At 42.1% G+C, this 23031-nt stretch overlaps 1 protein-coding gene across 1 annotated transcript in view; it reads right to left on the reverse strand.

Moving 5' to 3' along the window:
• Nucleotides 1-236: 236 nt before the first annotated feature.
• Nucleotides 237-23031, reverse strand: part of LOC139713746 (uncharacterized) — a 28375-nt gene continuing 5580 nt past the window's right edge. Inside the window, exons 3-5 of the mRNA XM_071625451.1 lie at nt 2847-2976; nt 1948-2176; nt 237-1524 (exon numbers count right to left, since the gene is read on the reverse strand). Of these exons, the coding sequence (XP_071481552.1) occupies nt 729-1524; nt 1948-2176; nt 2847-2976 (1155 nt within the window). The 3' untranslated portion in view covers nt 237-728. The remainder of the gene's footprint in view (nt 1525-1947; nt 2177-2846; nt 2977-23031) is intronic.

Consider the following 23031-nt stretch of genomic DNA (forward strand, 5'->3'; position numbering starts at 1 on the left):
ACAAACAAACAATGATTTGATAACACAAAGGCAGTAACTCACCAATTGACAATTTGTTGCAAATGAGCACATAACACTGTCTTCCTCTGACTATGAGTCTCGCTACGACAGACTATGTCAACAAGATGTATGCTACACAAGTAGAGAGGCCATTTGCCCCATATTTGGTCCGCAAATCACATACTTACATGAGTCTTTGCACGACTTATCAAAAGACTGCATAGCAAGTGGTCATTTCGTCTGGAATAGCTGTGAAGCACATTTGCTCAAACTTTGGGCAAACCCGAAGTTCAGGGCGGAAATTTGCGAAGACACTTCAAGAGCAGATATCAACATCCAGCAATCTTATCTACCATCAATCAATGATCGCCAAGCACCAATGGTTGATTCGTTTCAAAAGCAGACACCCTCACTTACAGCTACAAGTGCTCAGCACTTTTTAAGTTTGCTCTAATCCCGCCGTGACGGCTTAAAAACATGTATGTATCGCAACTATATTTCGAATATATTTAAATGTGGTCTATGATGCACTTTATGAAAATGAGACACAGGAGAATGAATAGCACGCCTAACTCGTTCTACCACCATTCCCAGTCAGCTTCTATCTACACAGCTAAAAAGAAGAGGCTGACAGCAGAATTCCCCAAGTTCTTACATTCTTGACGTTACTTGGGAGGAACGCGACAAAAAGTACCTTGAATAAATAAATTTTGCGACGACACAATTTATCAACAGACGACTTGGCCAGGCTGTTGGCCGGGCACCTCGAGGCAGAATCTCTTTGGTTCGCTCATGCCGCTGGGAAGGTTCTCCTTGCTGGGGCAGATGCCGCGTCGTGTGCCAAGGGGGCTGGAGCACGGCGAGTGACCCCTGTCCAGTGACACCACCTGCAGATCCGTGTGCGACCTGTCGCCCCTCTGACACGCCCGGTCCCCGAGGAGGCCGGCCTCCGACAACGCCGGTGAGATGGAAAAGTTCTCGGTGCTGTGATTCGTGTGATTCTGCACTGGGACGGCCACAGGCACTGGCTTCTCCGCCGTGTTCAAACTGACGCGACCTTCCGTTGTACTCCTCTGCAATGGCTGGACCGCCTCCAGACTGACAACCTTCACCTCTTGTGAGACGAAAATTTCGTGTCCATCTTTGATATCGCACTCCATGTGCACATCCATGTCGGAAATGGAATCATCTCTGCTCATCCCGCCGCCGTTACCTTGCGTCGCCGCGGGTTTGGCGGTTCGCGTATCGCTGACCTCAAGCTCTTTGGCGGACACGAACCGTGCAACGTTGTTTTCGAGGTAGTTCTCGTTCTCGTCGTCCTTGAGCTTGGTAATCGTCGCGGTGTCTTTGTCTTCCCGGATGACGAGCTCCACTGTGAGTGACGAGACCTGAGAAGTGTTGGAGTTTTCGTCTTGGTGTTGGAGGTTCTCGTTGGTTCCCGTTCGCTCCCGCTCCAACTCCTCTACCTCCGTAAACTTTCGGACCCAGGGGTGTTCAAAGCACTCTGCAGCACTGAGGCGTTTCCTGAATGCAAGAACCACACCAGAAGAAAAAAAAAAATAAATCATAACAAGCCTACACTCATGAGTACATCTATGGACTTCACCTCTGATTCAGAATACAACTGATGACATGTGCAGCACACCATAATTCAAAGTTCATCTTAACTTTTAAGATTGAGATAATTCTTTATGAAACACCTCCCTGGACCAAGCCCTAAACCAGCCCCCTGTAAAATGAGAAATGGTCGCATGCATTTTAATTTCACAAATTTTGTGAAAGCCACGAATCTGGAGCTTAAAATGCACGCGATAGTTCTTGTCTACACTATAATAATTGAATGCCAGTGGCAATTCGCTACAGATTCATGCCGCGAAAAAGGACCGTAGGCTCCAATTCGCAAAAAAAATTTCATGCCGCGAATATAACCTGCTTTACAGTACTTACTCTGGTTCTTTGATGCACAGGCTCTGGATGAAGTCCTGTGCCTCGGCGGACAGGGAACCAAAGTCTTCCTCGGGGAACTCAAGGTTGACCTGGGAGATGTTGAGGAAGGTCTCCTGCTTGGTGTCGCCGGCAAATGGTGAGTTGCCCGTCAGCATCACGTAGGTGAGGACTCCGACGCTCCACATGTCAGTGGCCAGGGTGATGGGTTCATAGTTGAGAATCTCCGGTGCTGCACAAAGAAATTAAGAAAGAAACGAGGTGATGTACCTACTCGTTCGACAGAATATACAAGTCAACGTAGATGTGAATGTGATTTTCTTTCTGCACAACAAGAACAATAATACCAGCAGAACATGCTGGTGGCATAGCTAAACAATGTATTACATTGTGCAGTGACAATTGCCACTGCAAAGGTGTTTTGTTGGTTAAACATCATCAAACAACAGCATGTCGGATGTTGCTTTTTTTCTTTCCCCTCACTCAATGCGTAGAGCCTTTTTTTTTTTTAAAGGACAGATTTCATTAAATTCTCTTGGGATGCTAGAGTTCATGTCCTTGGACCTATATTTTGCTGTTCTCTGCTATATAAACACACCAGAAATATCCCATAAAAATAAAACAATGATGACTCTTGTGGCCCATGCAGTGAGGTCATTCATTTTCTTTTGAAATCCATCCAACCCCTCTTTCCCATGGTGAAAACAAGTAATGCATGTTAAAGCAATTACACTATTGCATCTTGATAATAAAAGGGAGCCCTTTTGTGTGTGTGTGTGTAACAATAGCTGAATATGTGGGACACAGCTTGTCTAGTCCCACCCATGACAGCTGGTGTTAGTAAACTCTTCCATACTGGCAATACAGAGTACGGGACTTTGGCATGAGAGTGCACGACATACCGACATAGTCTGGTGTTCCCTGGATGTCTCGGATCTCTTCTTCCTTGCTGAGGTAGCGGGCGATCCCAAAGTCAATTAGCTTGATGTCTCCACTGCCGACTTCTTTGGACGTGAGCAGGATGTTTTGTGGCTGAAGGAAAGATAGAAATAAAAATAGCATTCATGAGATGAAGGATCAACGACAAACTGAAATTGAATAAGGGGGCTGGTACTGCTACACTACAAACTTATATTCCCACAGGTTGAAAACAGTGACAATATCAGAGCACATTATGAATGAAAAAGTAGACAAAACCAGTAAAAATCAAGAAAGTGATTACAAATGTCATATCAATGAACGACATAACACAAAGACTGTCTGAGGCCAGCTAAAATACTGTAACTTTCAAGTCATCTGTCTCGAACATCCCTTGCGTCAAACTCGTCAATTGTTTTGTACGATGACACGGAACATTTCTCTCTTGAGTGATACGTACAACAAAAAAACAACAAAAACTGCAACAACAATGTGTCTCAGAGGGTAAGCTCAAAAACACAAAGTACTAACGCTAATCTGAGAGGAATACTGCCCAGGGACACTAGACTGGCAAAACCCTCTAAAAAAAAGGGGGCTTCAATTCCAATCATGTTCTCTACATGAATCTCTGTCTTTTTTCTTTCAAAGTCCCTCCACTAACACTTTCAGCTGATTTTACTCAAGGACAGCTGCATGAGTAGGAAGGAAAAGAAATCCAGGAAATCCAAGACTGATAACCACTCGTAAATCCGGGATCTAGAAGGTATTTTAGAGTTATCAGGGAAGGAGAGAGTTCCCTCTTTTTAGTCTGTATCATCATCTTTTCAAGAGATTTCATACGCCAACCATACTCCTCGGCAAACACAAAGTGCCTCAAAGATGAACATACTGCAGCATGAAATTACAGCCCGGGAACTACTCCTTCACTCTGAAAAAAAAAAATATGACTGCTCTAATTGTTTTCATATATAACTATTACTTTAAAGAAGTCTTGTAAAAAAAAAGTGAAGAAGATAAAGTCAGTGTGCCGTTTTACAACAAATTTTCCCTCTGCCCGCACACATCAACCATTCAATATTCATGACTGCTCTGTTTGTTTTTATTTTTAAGTATAAGATGATTAAAAAAATATGAGAAAATCAGAGTGTTATTTTACAACTACGGTAATTTTCCCTCCACCCGCACCACGTCAATGATTCAATGTCTATCTGGGAGTGACAAGACCATCTGTGCTCTTGGAAGTTATTCATCGAACAGCCTCGCAGCCGCAAGAGAAGGTGCCCACGATTTTTCCCCCGTAGCTCTCTCCTTTTCTAAACCCTGGGGTTCTGAAAGCCTCGAGCACACGCGAATGTGTTTATGTTACAATACTTTAATTTGTGTGTGGGGGGGGGGGGGGGGGAGGTTCGGGTTGTGATATGTGTACTTGTGTCTACCTGGGAAATTCCCCCCTCCCCCCAAGTCTCACACTCAACTCACTTTTGACTGACTTTGGTACAGGGTAACCCAAATTTGTTGCTGAGAATACTGATTTGTTTACTATGGTTGTTGTGAAGGTCTTGTGTTTATGTGTTAGGGTTGGCTGGGTTAACCCGTCAAGGACGAGTCCCCGAGTATACTCAGGCAGGTGTTTGTGAGAGATGTGTGTTGTAGCAAAATCAGCCCGTCCTCAACGGGTTAAGAGAGGGCGAAATAGAGCATTACACCACAACACCTGGGCTTCATTGCATCGACAGTTGCTATGATGCTCACTCTTTTTGCAATGGCAAGTGTCATGGTAATGACAATAATCTTGCTTCCTGATTGGCTGTTGCTACAAGAAATATTGCTATTCGAGCAAAGAATTGCTATCTGTAAACATCTTTTTATAACATGAGATCCTGATGAAGAGGTAGGCCTACATGTATGTGATCCATTCTTTGATCATGGCATTACATGTAATATATTAGAGCTCTTTCACCTTCATATAACCAGGACATACAATATGTACTGTATGACTGCATAGTATCCAAGTGTCCTCATCCCACTCTCTTCAGACGACAAACAAAAACAACAAAAATATTGCCTAAGGACATCCAACTTAGTGGAAGTTTTAAAAACAAAATATCCTTTTCCACATTACACAGCCATGTTATGGCCAGATATAGCATATAACATCATAATTTCTTTACACCATGTCCATCATGGTGGTTGCTGTAGATTTTGCATTCTGCAAAATGTACTCTAAAGACAGAAAGATAACACTTTGTTTGTTTGATAACATACATGATCTTTCTTCTGTTCTCCTGTGTTTCTTTTTTTTTGGGGGGGGGGGGGGGTAAAATATTTTCCCTCTACATATATTTCCCTCACTGTTGTCCGAACCCTCACTGCTGAAGGATTGAGTAGTAGAAAGGAGCTTTGGGGGACACAAAAAAAAAGAAAAACAAAAAAAGGAGGCGCCTTTTATGTATTAGTGTAGCATCCTGACCCCATGTTGCACCCCCAAATTGAATGAATGATAAATTAAAAAAAAAAAAGAAATAAAGGGAAAAATAGCAGAACAGATTTCTTGGGGGAGCTCTGGCAGCTGCAAGGAGTTCAAGGTCTAGGGCACTACATTAGAGCCTCAAGAGGAAAATAATATAAAAATATTGCTTCTTATATTAATTCTTCTAGCTCAAGCCCTATATTTAGTTGACTGATTACTCTTTTTAACTTTGAGAACATTTCAAATCCATTAGAGAGAAGTGGGGGGGGGGGGGAGATGGGGAGCAAAGAGTTCTGGTGAGGTGTGTATTTTACCTTACAGTCAAATGGTATATCCCTACGAAAGTTTGCAAATGATGGGGACAAAGACATTAACATTTTACCTTGGTATAGTTTCTGTGGGCAATGTAAATTGACCACATTCAGATAATTTTCTAACAAAGACACACAGTGAACATAATGCAAGTTTTGAAAAACTCCCACCCCCACAAAACTCCCACCTGTAAGTATTTTAATAGTGCTTATAGGAAGAATTCATTAAGAGTGTATGTACTCTCAACACAAATAGAGCAATTAAAAATGGGAAAATGAGGGACCAAATGCAGTACACTTGAGTTAATTGCCACTCCATTGGCAAACAGTCAACCCTAAAGCTTTCACCAAACGAGAATGTACTTTTGCCACGGGGGAAAACGAGCCGTAAGACCAAGAGACCAAGAATACTCTCAGTATTGGTGCAGTTATAAATGCTCACATGTCCCAACTTGCCCCCCGCCCCAACTCCTGTTCCAACTTTCTTTGCATTGAAAATAACTCAATAAGAATGTTGAGTGCTATCCTGCTATTACCACTAAATAAAAACTATTGTCCATACATGCCTGGCATATATCCTCATGAAGAAAAGCTCCTGCAAAATCCCTTGTTCCATCTCCCACACAGACACACTCACATACACACAACAGACACACAGATTAACAAGCTTCCTCGTGAAGATAATGAAGGATTTAAGTTGAGCAAGCAAGAAAACAGACTTTAGTCATCCAATAATTTCGATCTCTACAGCTACTACTGACCCCATATCTAGTGAACCGCATCCATCCCCTCAACTTTTTTTTTCACATTTCTTTTTCTCTTTTTCTTACACTCTTTTCTACAAGTGACTCAAACCCATACAGACTATAGGGTGGATTGTCTACAAAAGAAACAGATATTGTTTCAAATAACAGCACTGTCAAATATTACATTTTTGCTGTGGCTTATCAGACAAACTCTGAGCAATCCTGAACAAAATTTGAGTACGCTAATTACATCCAAATCACTGAACACCTAAAAACAATCATTATGCACCTAGAATGATATTCCATAATCATGTGATCATGCCAATGTCAAGCATGCCATTACATATCTCATGATAGAAACGTCAGCTCCGTACTATTTCAATGGAGCTCTAACATTACTGTTACCCCCCCCCCCCCCCCCCCCCCCCCATCACTGCTGGGAGAATACTTGATATGAAAAGGTTCAACATTTTGTCTGAGGTCTCTGTGCCAAGCAAGACTTGAACCAAGAATCTCCTATGTAAAAGTCAAGAGCCTTATTTGCTCTTTCACTTAATATCATTCTGAGTATTTGTAGGTAAGTACTTTCTCTTTACAAAAACAAAAAAAAAGAGCAAGAAAAAGGAAAAGGCAAATTATGCCTTTCAACATGTCAGCTTACTTGCACTTATTCAAAATCTCTTACCCTTGACCCGCTGCAAGGCAAAAAAGAAGAAAAGAAGGGGGTAAGAGGGGGAGGGAGGAAGCAAACCCAACTTTTTTACGCACCCATGAAGCCCCCCTTGCACACCCTACAGAGACCGTCTTACTACGGTGATACACTGTACCTCCAGGGACTTCATTTTTTTTTCCTTCTTTCTTTTTGTGATGGGTTGGAAAGAAAACATGAGAATTACAGTACCACTCAACCCCCTCCCCCAACAAAATGCCTTTGTAGGAAATCGGTGATCAAGATCAACGATGACCTTGTCCTCATAATTCCCTTTCCTTGCCTCTATGAACAGGTGGGTGAAGTTTCCCCCTCTACCTGTAGCATTCTCCTTATTGCTCTCCCGTCTGAACTGTGACGAAGCCCGTTCACATCCGGGGAAACATTTCGAGATACAAAATCGTGCAAATGTGTTCTTTCCATTAATACTGCAACACAGATAGTCACAAACTTTGAACACACTACGACAGCAAAACTGCAAGGTTTTTGCTAACGTCATAACACTGCATGATTGGCTCAACATTTGGCTGCTAGCAGATTGTGACGTAACAGATGCCATGCCAGCCAGCTGGCTGCACATTTTGCAAAAGGATGGCCATGGGGAGAACAAGTAAGTAATGTATGCAAAATCTGATGACTTTTCAGCAGGAAGATCTCTTGTGTCAAATTGTCCAACTAAACTTAATGCACATTTTGTAAAGATTGCACTCCCTTATGCGCTTTTCCTCTTGATGTTCGAAATAACGGTTGGAGCCGAGTTGCCAAACAACTTTCAGCAAAACATTGTTCTATTTCATTGTCAGAGTGAAGTATTCAGACGGCCAAGGGTACGTTTTACCAATTTTCAAACATTTTATGGGTAATAGAGGCAGCACTGGGGAGATGCTACCTTATTGCTGGTATATGCCGAAGTCAACATACTCATATGATAGCAGACAAGAGAATGGCAAAGTGACACTGGGTGTTAAAAAACAAAATTTATTTATCATTTAAAAAAAGAGAATGTGATAGAATTAGGCCTACACATGCAGACCTCATTCCTGATACACGTTTGAGAATAACCAAAAAATGGTGCAACTTTTGGAGGGCAGATATTGAAGGTTTATGGACACAGCTTTGTCACAATCCTCTAGAATTCAGCCATGTTGACTTGAAGGTCTATAATTCTGATATCAGTCATTAATCAAAGAAATATTGCACGCAATGACTTATAAAACACAAAACAACCATATTTAATTGATCCCTATGGGGGGGGGGGGAAATCTGAGAGAAACCTGGGTAACACAGAAATTAAAAACTTGCTGATGAATCTGAGGCTCAACCATAAATCAAACCACAGCTGCTGAGATGCTCCGTGAGAACATGGGATATTGAATGAACTCAAACTGTGCTCTTACACTGCACAATTGCCTACCACATGTGCTTCTCTTAATTTGTTATATGTGGGACTAAAGGGGGGGGGAAGAGGTAGTCACTCTGGAGGCCATTAACCCCTTCATTGTCAGAGATAAGTCTGTTATGTGTGATGGCGGTAGCCAGGCGGTGGCACTTTGAGACAGTGGCTGGCGTGAGGGTTAATTGGGGTCACATCAGCATGGAGGCACCAAGCCAGCCAGCCAGCACCCCTGGGAGGGCCAGACCTGTTGAGTGGACCCAGACTGGGCCCAGACAGAGTGGGGGTGGCATGGGACCAAAGAGGAACAGACCTCAAACACATGGCCAAACACATGCATAGCAATTTGAATTTGATCGATTAGAGGGGCTTACCAATGAATGGTACTCACTTGGCCTTAAAATAACATTCCCTGTGAACAATACTAGGCTAGCAATACAATTTGTTCATGAATGTAAGATCGGGGCTTTTTTGCAGTCGTTGTTGTTGTTGTTGATAATTCCAGAGGGATAATATCTCGTGTACCATGCAGGCGAAACCCTTCTGCTGCTCGAATATCTTTTGTCTTTTCTTGGCAACACTGGGATATTATTTCATTACACTGCTAAATCGTTCCCTGCCACAATGCCACAAGTAATGCCCCATTCTATCCGAAATACCATCATGTTCCAGAAATAAATCCCCCTCTATTCCTTCCTCTTCCCCCTCTACCCCTCCCCTCCACCCAAACAAAAATAAAACCCAACAACAACAATAACAAAGACCACATTGCTCTGGGAGTCAAATGCAACTCTATAAAACTACAATATTTGAACTCCAGCCACAAAAACAGCTTGCTACTCTCTCAATAGCATTTTATCAGAAATCCACTTGCGCAGAAATTCCCAATTTACTGTTAATCTCTCCAAACATTTTTGCGGGGCATGCCCAGCAGACGTTTCCCTTGCTGATTGAGAGAAACCATGAACGCCAAAAAATTTCCCCCTGCAATTGCAACTCCAGAGAATAAGTCTTGAGGAGGAAACACCCCGCCTCTCTGCAAGGGGTCACCTTAATAGTCCCAGCGGAAACAACTGCATCCACTCTCTGGCGGCTTTGGCACTTGCACTTGCAGAAGGGGGGAAGAGAAATGTACTTTCCAGTCAAAATTTAATGGAGGCAATGTCAAGGGTAGGTCACCGCTGAAATGGCCGTGTGCTGGGTTATACGACTTTGGGAAAATAAACAGCGCATGTAAGCGAGAACAGGGGCTCATGTGTAATGTTTTGTAGCGGTACACATGTCAGCCAGGACGAGCGACTGAGGAAGGAGATGAAAGTAAGGATGATGACCGATGAGGATGCAGAGGAATTTGGGCAGAATGAGAAAGAGGAAGAGAAGATGAGGAAGAGGACAAGGAAGAGGAAAAAGGGAGAATAGGATCAAAGGAGCAAAGAGAGAAATACAGGACGGAAGCTGAAGAATTTTTTTCATTTTTTGTTTTGGAACTTTATAGGATGCCACACTCAATACATTGTTTAAACTGGCTCATCAATTTTATAGTTTGGATGGCTCTTCTTCCTTGACGAAGAAAACAATAAAGAGAAAGAGTGAAATTGAGAGGAAAAGAGAGAGATTGAGGGAAGAACGGAAGAAGGAATATTTCCTTTTGTTATCAAAAGCATTCAATATCTATCGAGATTATAGGAAAGTTCTGCAGATAATAATACTAGCTTCAGTCTTCCTCTTTTGCATATGTATTTGTACGATACATATCTTCCAAGTTACTGAAGCCATCTACAAAGGGGAAAAAACAGGTCCCTCCATGTTGCAGATCAAGAGGGAAGTTACATAACTGCCACCCCCAATTAGTTTGATCTGGGATATCAGAGCGTGACAAGAGTATGGAACGGAGAGGAGATCTCCCATCCGTTTGCCCACGCAAACAATACACACACAGCCCAACGTGGGTGGATACAACCATTGGTCATTCTCAGTTTTAGTCCTGCTTTCCGGACTAAACACAAAACACATATCAATGGCATGGTCTGAGACAACAGTTATATGCATGGTGGTATCTGCTACACTGTCATCAAGAGGTTGGCCTAATCCCACAAAGCATGATAACCTTCATGCTTGCACAGAAAATATAGGCCTATTTAGTTCTAGAAAATGCATGCACTCAATACACACATTTCTATTTGTGTATTTTCATACCGCATTTAATATGCTCATGATACAACATTTGTCCACTATGTCGCATGTTGGCCAACAACCAGTGAACCCCAGCACTTAACAATTTTTCAGAAATACTGATATGAACCTCCCCACTCTTGCCCGAGACCAGACATGGATTATGCATGAGATACAATGACCAACTGCTCCCATATATCATAATTCCATTTTATCACTTTTGGAATGTTTCCACAGGTTTTCAGTACATCCAGTGTGTTTGCAACATGACTGATCTGACTTTGGGCGCAGTTTTCCCATTCTCTGAAACATTTATTGACATTGAAATGTTTGCTTTGAATTTTGGAAGGACTGTCATAAAATATTACACAACTTGGGGAAGCCCCTACCCCCTTTCCCTCCACCCCATCAAAACCTCCAGATAGCTTAGCATGGTGCTCCTACAATCATCAGCTTACACTATCCATTAATGCCCTGAAATAAGCCGGGGGGGGGGGGGGGGGGGGCATTTCATGAAGCATTCTGTCCGACAACATTGTCAGACAAATTTGCTCTCAGCCAATCAGATGCAAGGATTTCAGTAGCTTGTAACATTTTGTCAGAAAAATATCCGACCAAACTGCTTCATGAAATGCCCCCCAGGAGCCTAAAACATTCATCGCTATTTTGCTTGGTATTCGGTTCACAGGGACGGTACTTGTGCTCAGCTTGTAGTAGAACTACAAGCAGTACATACACAATATTTTATTTACCCTTTTCATGGAAACCCTGGTAGGAATTGCTCAACTATTTGGTGATACTGTTGAATCAAAATCCATCTCTGGTGATGCCTACACATTTGCTTTAACAGCACAAAGAACATCTTTCCCTGTAACTGCAGAAGATTTTGCCTACACAGCTGTCAACAATATTCCAGGTTGAAAGATGCTTTCCTGGTTCACAGGGTGCCAAGACAATCGAAAGCGGCGAAAGTGCCATGTACTTCCTTTTTCACTAAACTGCCATTCAAACAAGATGCTTAATGTAGTCCGTCCTTCCTCCTATTTCACAACTCAGCCCCTAAGAACTAAAAAGAGGGAGGGGGGAAACAAGCAAGGAGGCCTTTCACACTGACACAGAACTTGATTGTAATCACATTTCTGAAACAGGTCTGTTTTGCAAGCAAACACCAACAACTGAGCACACCTTGGTTCAAAAACATCTTGGGACTAGAGCAGATATAGGATTTGATATACAATCCGTATAGATTTAGGAGAAACATAATTCAAGTTTGCATTCAGCCTACTGTAAATAAATACTAAATCAGCCTTAAATATGTTTATAAAGACATTTACACGCCAGTTATCTGAAAGTGTGAAAGCTCCCCTAGTCTGGCCGGATGACTCTGCACTGCCAGGGAGATCAAGATGTCCTCTAATAACTACAACACACAAGACCACTCCAGTTTTTTGTTTTCCATTATCCTAATTGATGGGTACTTGAAGGACCCACTTGGGGGGGGGGGGGGGAGGAGGCGGGAAATCCTCTTTGTAAAGACGAAGGGAGAGTGAGTATTGTATGGCAGGAGGCCTCCTAGGGGTGAGGGAAGAAATGGGGAAATCTTTGGCTATTCTAGCTGAGCATGAGGGCAGCTCAGGCAAAGCCCTAGAGAAAAGCTCGCAACAAACATGTTTTCGAGAGGAAAAGTGCAGATAATGTGTTCTAAAAATATTCCCTGTGCAGTGCATGATGAATCTCCACATTTCATTCTTTGCATGGGTATGTTCATGCTGTACGTATGTAGGCCTATGTCTACACAGATAAAATGGATGCTCATATTGATGTATTTGTGATTGAAGTGACTAAAGTGATTTGGGTGATTTAAGTGGTGGTTTTGAAAGGTAATGGTGTCATAACACTTGAATCAAACTTCTCAATCAATGAAGAGTGATCTTTGCGTGCCTGCACTACAACACAAATTGCTATAATATCTCAAACCAAACAGCTTCCTTTCTTTCAACCATCCCTCCCCCCTCCCCCCCAAAAAAACAACAACAAACAAACAAACATAACAACCAAACTCCTCAGTCCCCTACCCTTTTGTAAAAAATAATGCCTCCATCACCCTTCGGGCGGAGGCATAAAAAAATACATTTTCAAACAGCAACCATTTTAAGATCATGTCAATAACGTCATTCTGGTCCTATAGCTCCATGGTTCCCTTGGAAGCAGCAGCTCCAGCCAAAACCCCTAGACATCACTACAGGAGCTCTGGGTTCATTCCCTTACAATGAATGGCCCCAAGAAGACCTCTCTCAGCTGAGCTTGGCCCAGGGAGGAGGTTCCTCCATCCACCCCTGGGCTAGATCATGTGAAACTCCCCCTGGAGAAACCGAACAGGAGCTAAGAGAGAGTGAAGGGGGGGGGGGGGGGGGTGGAAGTTACAAAATGGATGTGATGGATGGGAGAAATGCCAGAAATGTCATTTGTGTTCCCAACGGAAGGAACCTTGTGCCACTAAACAAGTCAACAGCAGGATAGATTACAACTACTTTCTTGGGGGAGAAAAAAATAATATACAGATGAATAAAAACAAAACAAATTACTTCAAAATCTATAGGCATCATCACTCCATACTGGTAGAGAAGTAAAAAAAAAAATGGAATCTACCCAATTCTTGTCACGAGTCAAATAAGAAGTTGACAGATTAACTGAGTTTAAACTTTTCTTCTTCTCCTTTTTTTTTTTCTTTTTTGTTGGCTAGGCTGCAACAAACAGGGGACTCATCGGTCAAAAGTCAGTGTGTGATAGGTCATAGAAAATATATCCATCATATCAGGTCAACTCTGGAAAAAAAAAAGAGTGACACAAAGTTATTTTTCATTGTGCCCCTTTTGTGAACACCAACATACATTTATCATCATTCCCACAGCAAAGACAGTATGTCCCTGGTGCTGCCCTGGTACTGTGTCTCGACAACAGTTGTCAGAGCATTCATTTCTCTCCATCAGCATTGTAACATTATGGCAAAGACGGAGAAAAAGAAGGCACGCTCTCTTAACCCATTGAGGACGAGTCCCGAGTATACTCGGGCGGGTGTCGTATGGGAAATGCGTGTTGTAGCAAAATCAGCCCGTCCTCAACGGGTTAAAAGTACCTGGAGCCAACAGTTTTGTGCTACCTTACAGCCAAGGCATTCAACAACTCATGAATCTAAACTGAGAAATATGAATATTTTGATTTTCCCACCTCAGAAATGCTGGTGCATTGAATTAATCATAATGATACAATACAGATATACAACAAAACAAAAAAATATCTGCACAAAAATTCTCACCAAGGCCGATTTGAAAGGCTCACTCCTTCTGACCACTGTTTCAACTTGCATTTTCTCATGGATTTTAGCATTTTGATCCTTCTTCATACCTCTAGTCTCATTCCCCCCCCCCCCCCCCCCCCCCCGCTCCAGCCTCTTTCCCCCCTCCTTGATTTTTTGTTTGGAGAGGTCCCAGTTCATGCACACTTACCATCAAATTTATCCACTCAGAATGACTTTGTGATTTACAGTTTGCCGCATAAAAAGGAAGTTGCTTGATATTGAGAAATGATTACTTGTAAGGTCCCTTGACCATTATTTTTTAATTATGTTTTCATAGCGGTTCAACAATAGCTGTTGTAAGGGCACAAAATTGTTCCCTTTCTGCTTCTAAAGGTGGTGGGGGGGGGGGGGGGAGGGCTTGTTTGAAAGGCTCATCAATCTGAGAATCCTTGATGTCGTGTAATTAATCAAACATGTACCAAGAAATCTTCTGATATTTCCTAAAATGCCTTTTTTTCCCTATCTAACTTGGATTTCAGGCTATCAAACATGTTCAAAGCAGACATCACAACCTTGTCTGTTGATAAAAACGGTCTGTGTATTGAATCCATCCAGGATAAGTTTGTTTTTGTTCAAATAAGCCTTTGGCATATCATATCCAGCAATTGACCTTCTTTCTACGTACAGGCAGTTTGCGCAAACATTAAATATCATGGCACATGGCAAATTCAATGTTGGCAATTAATGTGTATATTATATGTGTGTATTTGTATTGCTACCAGAATTAGAATTTCATTATCATGCAAATAACTATACATTTTTCAGTCATTAAATTGGCCTGGGCATTCCGGAGTCCTAAGACTAGTTCTGACCCACTCAGTTGCAAAGGAGGAGAGTTTAAAATGACTGGTGCTCATACCAAAAAATTAGAAAAAAAAAATGACTGAGCCATTATACCGTCATCTTCATCCTCCCAAGCTTTACTATCATACAGATGCAGGTTCTCAAAAAGACCCCCCTCACCCCCCCCCCCCCCCCCCAACAAATGCACAGATACCATACCAACCAGACTATGCCAATATTCAGTTCCAAAGGTCACGCCGTAAGCCATGTGACATAACAAACTTGCTAAGCAGCTAAAGTCAAGAAAATGAAGCACCTAGCCAATTTACAGATAATCATTCCTTCTTTTTCATACTGTGCTTTGTTAAACTGGGAAATCCAACAAAGCAAAAGCATCAAGCACATTGTCATTCATATGACATACACAATGATAGCTTGAAAAAATTTCAAGAACTAATAGTTGCAGAAACCTTCAGCCACTTATTGTTTGCGAAACCTTTGCTATGTTCCTCTTTACAGCACAATGTCCTAGTTATCCTGCCTTTTATGAAAGTGCTACAAACTTCTTTGGCTCTCTATTTCCTGCTCCTTCTTTCTCTTGTTTCCTTTCTCAGAAAGATCCATTCATGAAGCAAAACACAAAACCACCTCATCATCTGCATGGCATGAAAGCCTTGTCATTACATCTAAAGCTGAAAGCACAGAGTCCAAATCAATTTGGGGATATCCATTCCATCCAACTATTTAGTTCTCCCTTTCACTGAACATGGTTTTAAGTGTGCTGCAGATGCCAATAGAAATGCCACCAAGCTCAGCAAGGACCACTCCCTGGGAGATGTCGGGACCTTGTGACCAGGAAAAGCCTTTTGAGAAGGAAGGTACGATGTGATATCATGCGATTACATCGGAGATCTTAAGTACAAATGAGGCAGTAACTTTTCCTGTTAATGTATAGACTTAATTTTTCATAAAAGTTTGACTGCTGTTCACTGCGTTTACATATGACAAAAATGAGTTCTTTCTTTCTCAAGGGGTCTCTTCTCTCTTTAATAGTGAGAAAAAAATGTGCAAAAAGTTCTCTTTTCTGGTACTGAAGAAAGTAGAACACACGTTAAAGTGCATTGTGACAGAGACTCCTTTAGAGCTGTATCCTTTGTATGACCTTTTCAGAGTCTCTTAAGATCCTTTAGGTACATGTGCATGACACATCTTCATTGGGGATGAATCAGATACAAGTGCTAACGTCATCAGCCTGTCGACCCGCTAGATCGCACTCAAGATTAAAAGTTTTTAGGTAAAGTAAATGTTTACAGCCATGTTAAAATAAAACTGTACTTCACAATATTACATGTGTCTGGCTACATCATCACCCCCCCCCCCCCCAATCATCTTCTTTTTCATCATCCAAATCTACGAATGGCACATAATCGGGACCCACACAGACTGTTCAATACCTACTGATTCATATCCCCCCCCCCCCAAGTCTGGGGATTTAAATTAGTAAATGGCTTACCACAAAGCAAACAAGAAGTGATGATAATGGTCGCTATGTTATTGAGGTAAGAGGGAACTTGTATACTAAGCTGACCTGGGTTGGATTAATTGAGCCCTATCATCCACCCTTTTAGGATCTGCTACTCACCATATTTCTCAGAAAATCTCTCTTTGCCCAGGACTCTTCATACAACCTTTAGAATGAGTGGGGTAGGGGGAGGGATGGCATGCCATGGAGGCTTTACCACGGACAAAATGTATGGAGGCGGGGATCATGCCTCCCTCCTGGTTACTAAGAGGATTTTGGAGTCGTGTTAGGAGTTGGGCGTAAGCTTGATCATCGTGAAATCTCCAGAGAGCACCTGCTCACAATGAATTCATGTGATGTACCTGGCGATACCATATGACTCTGACATACAATTAGCCAACAACAAAACTCATGCATCGAGACATTAACCTAAGTAAAATGCCACTGTACAATGACTATGTCTTCTTGTTTTGTTTTCTTTAGAATCAGGTGGGTATGCAAATAGACCTACAGGCTTGGACGGGTGACAGCAGTCTAGAAAGAGCCGTCAATTTGGACAATGAAATTGAGTCTGGCAGGGTCGGAGAAAGCAGATCACCGCGTGACAAACAACGTGAAGGAAACAGATTGTTGGGGGTGGGGGAGGGGTGGGGACTGTTTTCCCTTTCTTTCCTTCTCCGTAATTACGCCTGGCCGTCCAACCCGCCATTTGTCCGACCGTTAATGGCCACAGCACTAACTGGTACCAGAGATAACGACTGCATTTTGGCACAAATGACGAAAAGTCTCGTTCACAGGCAGCCCAGTCTGGTCAGTGGGCACATAGGCATTGCCTTCAAAGGTTGCAAAACAGAGTGTCAACCAGTAAACAGTTTCAACATAGTCCTCTCCCCCCCCCCCCCTTCCCTTTTAAGGTATGTTTAGAACAGGTAAGATTTGTATTCAACATGCAATCTAATGTTTTCCATAAATGCTACCTTAAATTTACTACCATATGTTTAATAGGAAAAGCAATTAGATGAAATGTTCTATTGCTTATGGCTCCTGTGTTGTCATCTTCTTAGCTTTGAAGATGAAATTTGGTGGATGGTGGTGGTGGGGGTGGGGCAGAGGCCCTCCTTGGAGAAGACCCCACCTCTCAGAGAATATCATACTCTACATGCCCCCCCCCCCACCCCTTAACGGGGACATTAACATCAAATACCTTTGTGGCCATTGTAAATGCATACCATAAAGGGCTGCAAATATCCTTTTTGATAAAGATCTGCAAAGAGAGGATAAAAATCTGGGGAGGCCGGAACAATGTGGGCACGTCTGCTCCTCCCTGCTGGGAGTTTGTAATCTCATCCTGATCTCTCTACTTACAAATACAATGCACACTTTAAAAAAAGACCAGGCAAGGGGGTTTGTCCACTTGCAGCCAGTGAAGGACACCAACTGGACACACAGACTGAGTGACCAATGGCAGCGCTTGTCTGATGTCTGGACACACAGACTGAGTGACCAATGGCAGTGCTTGTCTAATGTTTGCAGCATAGGAGCACATTTGTCGTCACGTTGCATGAGACAATCACGTCTTGATCCACGTGAACAACTTGGAGAGAATGTCTCCAAATTGTATCTGCCTGGACTCGATTCCTGTAGTGTCTTCCCTGATTGAAATCTGAAGGGGAACAGCAAACCCATGCCTCTAAACACTCACCATTCTCATTTCTGTGTGTCAGTAACAGCATTTTATCATCACATTCTCTTAAAACCTTCCTGTACACTCTCCTATAGCTTAGTTTCACTCCAGACCAATGGCTAGTATCTCGTTAACTCCCTCCTCCTTACCTCCTTATCAATCCACTTCCTACTTCACACCAACTCACACGTTTCCGGACACATTTATAAATGGAAGATGCCTACCAGTTCCCTGGACTTAACGAAGTTTGTAAAGAAAGAAAAGGAAAACCGAAATGACACAACCCGGCATAATGGCAACCTAGGCGGCATCATTAATCATTTGGAATAAAGAGCTCATGTCTACAGGTTTCCCTGAACCAACGCAACCCAATCAGAGGAGCTCTTCTCTGTGGAGCTTGATGGGTTTCCGGGGGACAAGGGAAGCGCCTCACAGCCAGGGCTTTTCACTGGGAATTTGGTCTCTCTCACGTGCAAGAAAATGCTCGCTGCTGAATTTGCTTCATAAATCAATGGCTATTACGACTTCCCTACTACCCATCCTTTTGTGGTATGTTGTGTGTATCACACAAACACACACACACACACACACACACACACACACACACAAAACACACACACATACACATACACAAACACAAAGAGGGTACCCTGGCTCCTATCATCCTAATGAAGATAGTTTTTCTTTTCAATCCTTTTGTCTGCTGGTCTCAAGCCTGCAACGACATACAGCTATCACATTTCTGTTTCTCAAACTTAAGATTTATCAAAATGAACACAAGAATGGAAGCTAGGGAGGTGAGCAAAGACAGATGGAGGGGAGGGGAAGGAAGGGTAGGGGGAGGAATACAGGATACAGAGCCGTAGAGTCAGAGGAACATGGACAAGGAAATGGATGGGGGTTATGGGTGGAGAGAATAGGGATGGGGGCTAGAGAAGCAGTGGAGGTGTAGGGGGATGGGTCTGAGATGGAGAGAAGTACAAGTGATGAGGGATGGATGAGAACAGAAGGGATGTGAGAGGTGGATGGGCTAAGGAGGAGATGGGTGGAAGAATAGGAAAGAGAAAGAGAACTGACATGAGGGGGAGCAAAAAGCATTACAAAAAAACTCTCCCATCCTGACTTCTATATTCTCACACTTCAGCCCTATGAAAGACAGGAGGAAATTATTTGGCATTGGAGGAAGGATATAACATATTTACATTATAGAGCAATAAAAACTGAGGGGATAGAAAGATAGATACATCCACTGTCACCAGTGCTGATGCTACGCAACTACAAGAATTTAATGTGCATCTCTTGCTAGCCTCACCAGCCATGTTGTAAAATGTACAAATTTGCAGCAGCTCCATTTTAGGAGTGTCTGCAAAGACAAAGCAGGTGTAAGTTTTACGAGGAAAGTTACATCCCTGAACTGTAGACTAGAATATGATCAGGTATCTCCAGTTTAAGAGCGGGTAGAAAGACAAGGGGGAGGGGGTGAGATGCCCCTGTCTATTCATCCAAACTTTGATTTCTTACAAAGGAAAAAGTGCTTGGGGAGAATTCGTCCAAGAATGTGGCACAATGGCATGAAATCTTTCATGGTTTTGAGAGGACATAGATTGTTCTTTTCACATCAGTTTTGGAGGGGTGGGTGGGTGGGTAAGGTGGAGGCAGATTTGAAGAGGATCTGGTCAAAAAGACAATTGTGACAAATTGATGACTTCTTCCCAAGGAGACACGATCATTGACCCATCCAATAACAGAGCCTTGAATTGCAATTCAAACTTTTCAGTGCGACTTGTTTTGCTCGAGCGTGTGTACTGCAGTGGGTTAATAGCAGGAGGGGAGGGGGATGGGAAAATGGAAAAACATAACAACACGTGCACAACCACATGCAGGAAGAACAGAAGAAAATAATGGTGTTTTCTTTCCTTTTATACTCTTGACTTAACATCTCAGCAAGGCATTTCTCACAGAATGCAGGAGGCTTCCACATCAAAAGCACAACCGACCAATCGCAGCTTTTATATGTGGTCCACCATGTGCGATGAAAGTCATGCACATTGCATTTCAAAGCCCGGATAAAGTTTACAGCTTCCCAGTTGGGACAATGAAAACAGTAAAGGGTATCCTCGTAAAAACTCAGCGTGTGCACATCGTGAAAAGCCTTGTTGAAGCTCATCATCACGCACCAGACGGCATGCAAGCCAAACAGATCAATGTGACACAAATTCTATGGCAAACCATAATTCTTTGGTTGTACAAAACTACAGGAATGTGCCGAACGCTGCCTAACAATGACAAGATTTTGTGTATGCTGTCAAAGAAGCAGTGATTGCAGTTCCGCTCAATTCTCAGCCAGGCTGACTCAAACCACAGGGAAGGAAAAATACCACTGACCATTCTAAAATGAGCAACCGTGGCAACACAATGAGGCCAACATCTCTATCACTACTGCAATCATTATAGACAGCTTTCTGACTATTCAACACTGGACAGTCGGGTGGACGTGATCGGGACTCTTCCCTAGAAAATATTTTATACAGCGATGCTCCAACCGGGAGCATAACGAGCTTCATCATCATGGCTCAAGGGAGATGGAGACCGCATCCCAGCTTTCCTATTCCTCCTCCAAAGATGAGATGAGGATAGGAGGATGTCAACGTTGATGTCACATACACCAAAACGCAACCACGCCTTATAACAATTTGCCACCCTCTCCTCATCTCCCTCAATAATCAAACTGCAGCCTCACACAAACTGACTGTGCTACATGTATAAGAGATATCTTACATTTCATGTTATCAGGCCAACTGCACAGTCATGATATCAAGCATGCCATCCAGAGCCTATCACTAATCATTATAAAGTCAATAATCATTGGGATAAGAGCTAGTATTACATATAATTGTGCGAAACAGAAACTCTTCTAACAGAGCAGGACAGTTATGGAAAGAAATAAATGTCTTTCTAACAGCAGAAATTATGGCAGCAAGCCTTGTGCAGACTTTGCTGAGTGAAAGCATGCCATTGCTATTAATGGCATCTGGCATTTATTCTAAGGTGACAGCCAAACAGTCCCGTCCCCTCCCTTTCTATCCATCCTTATCTTTTTCTCTCTCCTCTATTTTCTTCTCTGTCTGCCTGTCAGTCAGTCAGTCAGTCAGTCTGTTTGTTTGTCTGTCTGTCTGTAGAGGTCTGTCTGTCTGTCTGTCTGTCTGTCCTGTCTGTCTCTACTCTTCTCTTAGAGATTGTCCTCCCACCCCCCTCCATGATAAGTTCCTTTTCCCCAAAAATAACTTTCTTCAAGTATACAGGGCAAATATCTCACACTCGAATAACAATATGACTCTTTTTTTAATTGCCTGAAAATTTAAAGGGTGTGTACAGTTCTGGACGGTGTGAGGATTAAGCTTTTAATGTTTTGCGAGATATTCAGAAACCACTCTATGAGATGTCAAAGAGCATGCAATTCTAAGGGGTATCAAAAGTTTATTTGATGAAAATCGGTTTTGAAATGGCTGAGATATTCAAAAACAATGTGAAACAAAGAGATCCTAATAAAGGTGGGGCATGTCGCCTTTTATTATTATCACTTTTGGGGATATCTCAGCCATTTGAAAACCAATTTTCATCAAATAAACATTAAATCCTTCTTAAAATCACATGCTCTTTCATATGTCATAAGAGGTTTCTCATTATCTCACTTATGAATGTTCAAAACATGAATCCCCACCTCAACCACTACTATACAGTCCCTTTAAGACTCCTTTTTTCTGTGTGTCAAAAACTTGACTGATTTTTTTTCATCTTTCATCTCTTCAGTTTGATGTCAAGGCTGTATTGTAAAGCTAGTATTTGAAAGTCATCCACAGAGTGTACAACTAATGAGACTGCCCCCTTTGTTTGTTTGTTACATTTTCATCCAAGACTAAATTTCCAGATGTTTCCTAACGGAAGTGAAATCCATGGTCACATTAAGTAGATCAGAAAATGATCTACATTGTCACCAACAAACAGTTCACTTCTATATTTGGGAGGGAAAAGAGTAAATACTAAAAAAATCCCACTGGACTTTATTGAAAAGTGTCATGAAGCTCATTCTCACATGCCCCAAAATAAGTTTCCAAAAATTTATGTTGGGAACATGTGATGTCATATTATAACTGATAATTTTTGTGTGTGAATGGATGGACCTATGGGATGCTAATCATACTAGCAGGTGTGCGCATACCCTGCAAGATTTTCCAGTGATAGGACAACAAAACAACCTATAGAAATTATTATGTGGATACATTTCTGCTAATCATGGAGATTGAAATACAATAAATGTAGAAAAAATAGAAACAATAACTACATATTTGCTCATCAAATCACAATTTACAATTGCTCCTAATCACACAAGATATGATGGACAATTTATGAATTCATAATGGACATTTCAAGTTCAATTCAAGAAGTCCTTCCTCTCCAGTTCCAAATGCGTATTTATAGAGCTTACATCATTCTCCACATCAGTATTTTTTCTCTTGCAATTTTTGAAGCTTTGTTACTGATTTCCTACTCTTTTTCAACTTATTTGACAATACAATTCAAGCTTTTTCGGCATCCATTCATGACAGAAATGCCCGTTTCTCTGAAATTTCATACATCACATGTGCTTGACCACTTCTGAATTAATCTCTCGCTCCCTCTCTCTCTCCCTTCTAGTCAAATGGAAACAAATCATTGTTGTTGGCTTTTTGTCCTTGCACTGCAAAGATTAAACTGGCCAGTCCATTGGATTCATGACCGTGATAAAGAATGACAATGATGACCACTCGGACAATCAGTCACTTCTCGCCAGATTTCTTTCATCACCGTCCAGCGAGCTCGTTCAGGGTCTGCCTTTGCCCATTGATTGAGTGCTTGCAATTTGACACGCCAGTTTTGTCAATATTCACTCTGAATGGTCAAGGAATACTTTGTTGATACTTGGTAAAAGAGGGAAAAAGGATTAAAGCAGATATATGACAGTTCATCACATACTTTTAGAA

This window comes from Diadema antillarum, unplaced genomic scaffold, assembly GCF_040938485.1.
Source record: "Diadema antillarum isolate AM-2024a unplaced genomic scaffold, OU_Dant_1.0 seq00002046_RagTag, whole genome shotgun sequence".
Taxonomy (NCBI): Eukaryota; Metazoa; Echinodermata; class Echinoidea; order Diadematoida; family Diadematidae; genus Diadema; species Diadema antillarum.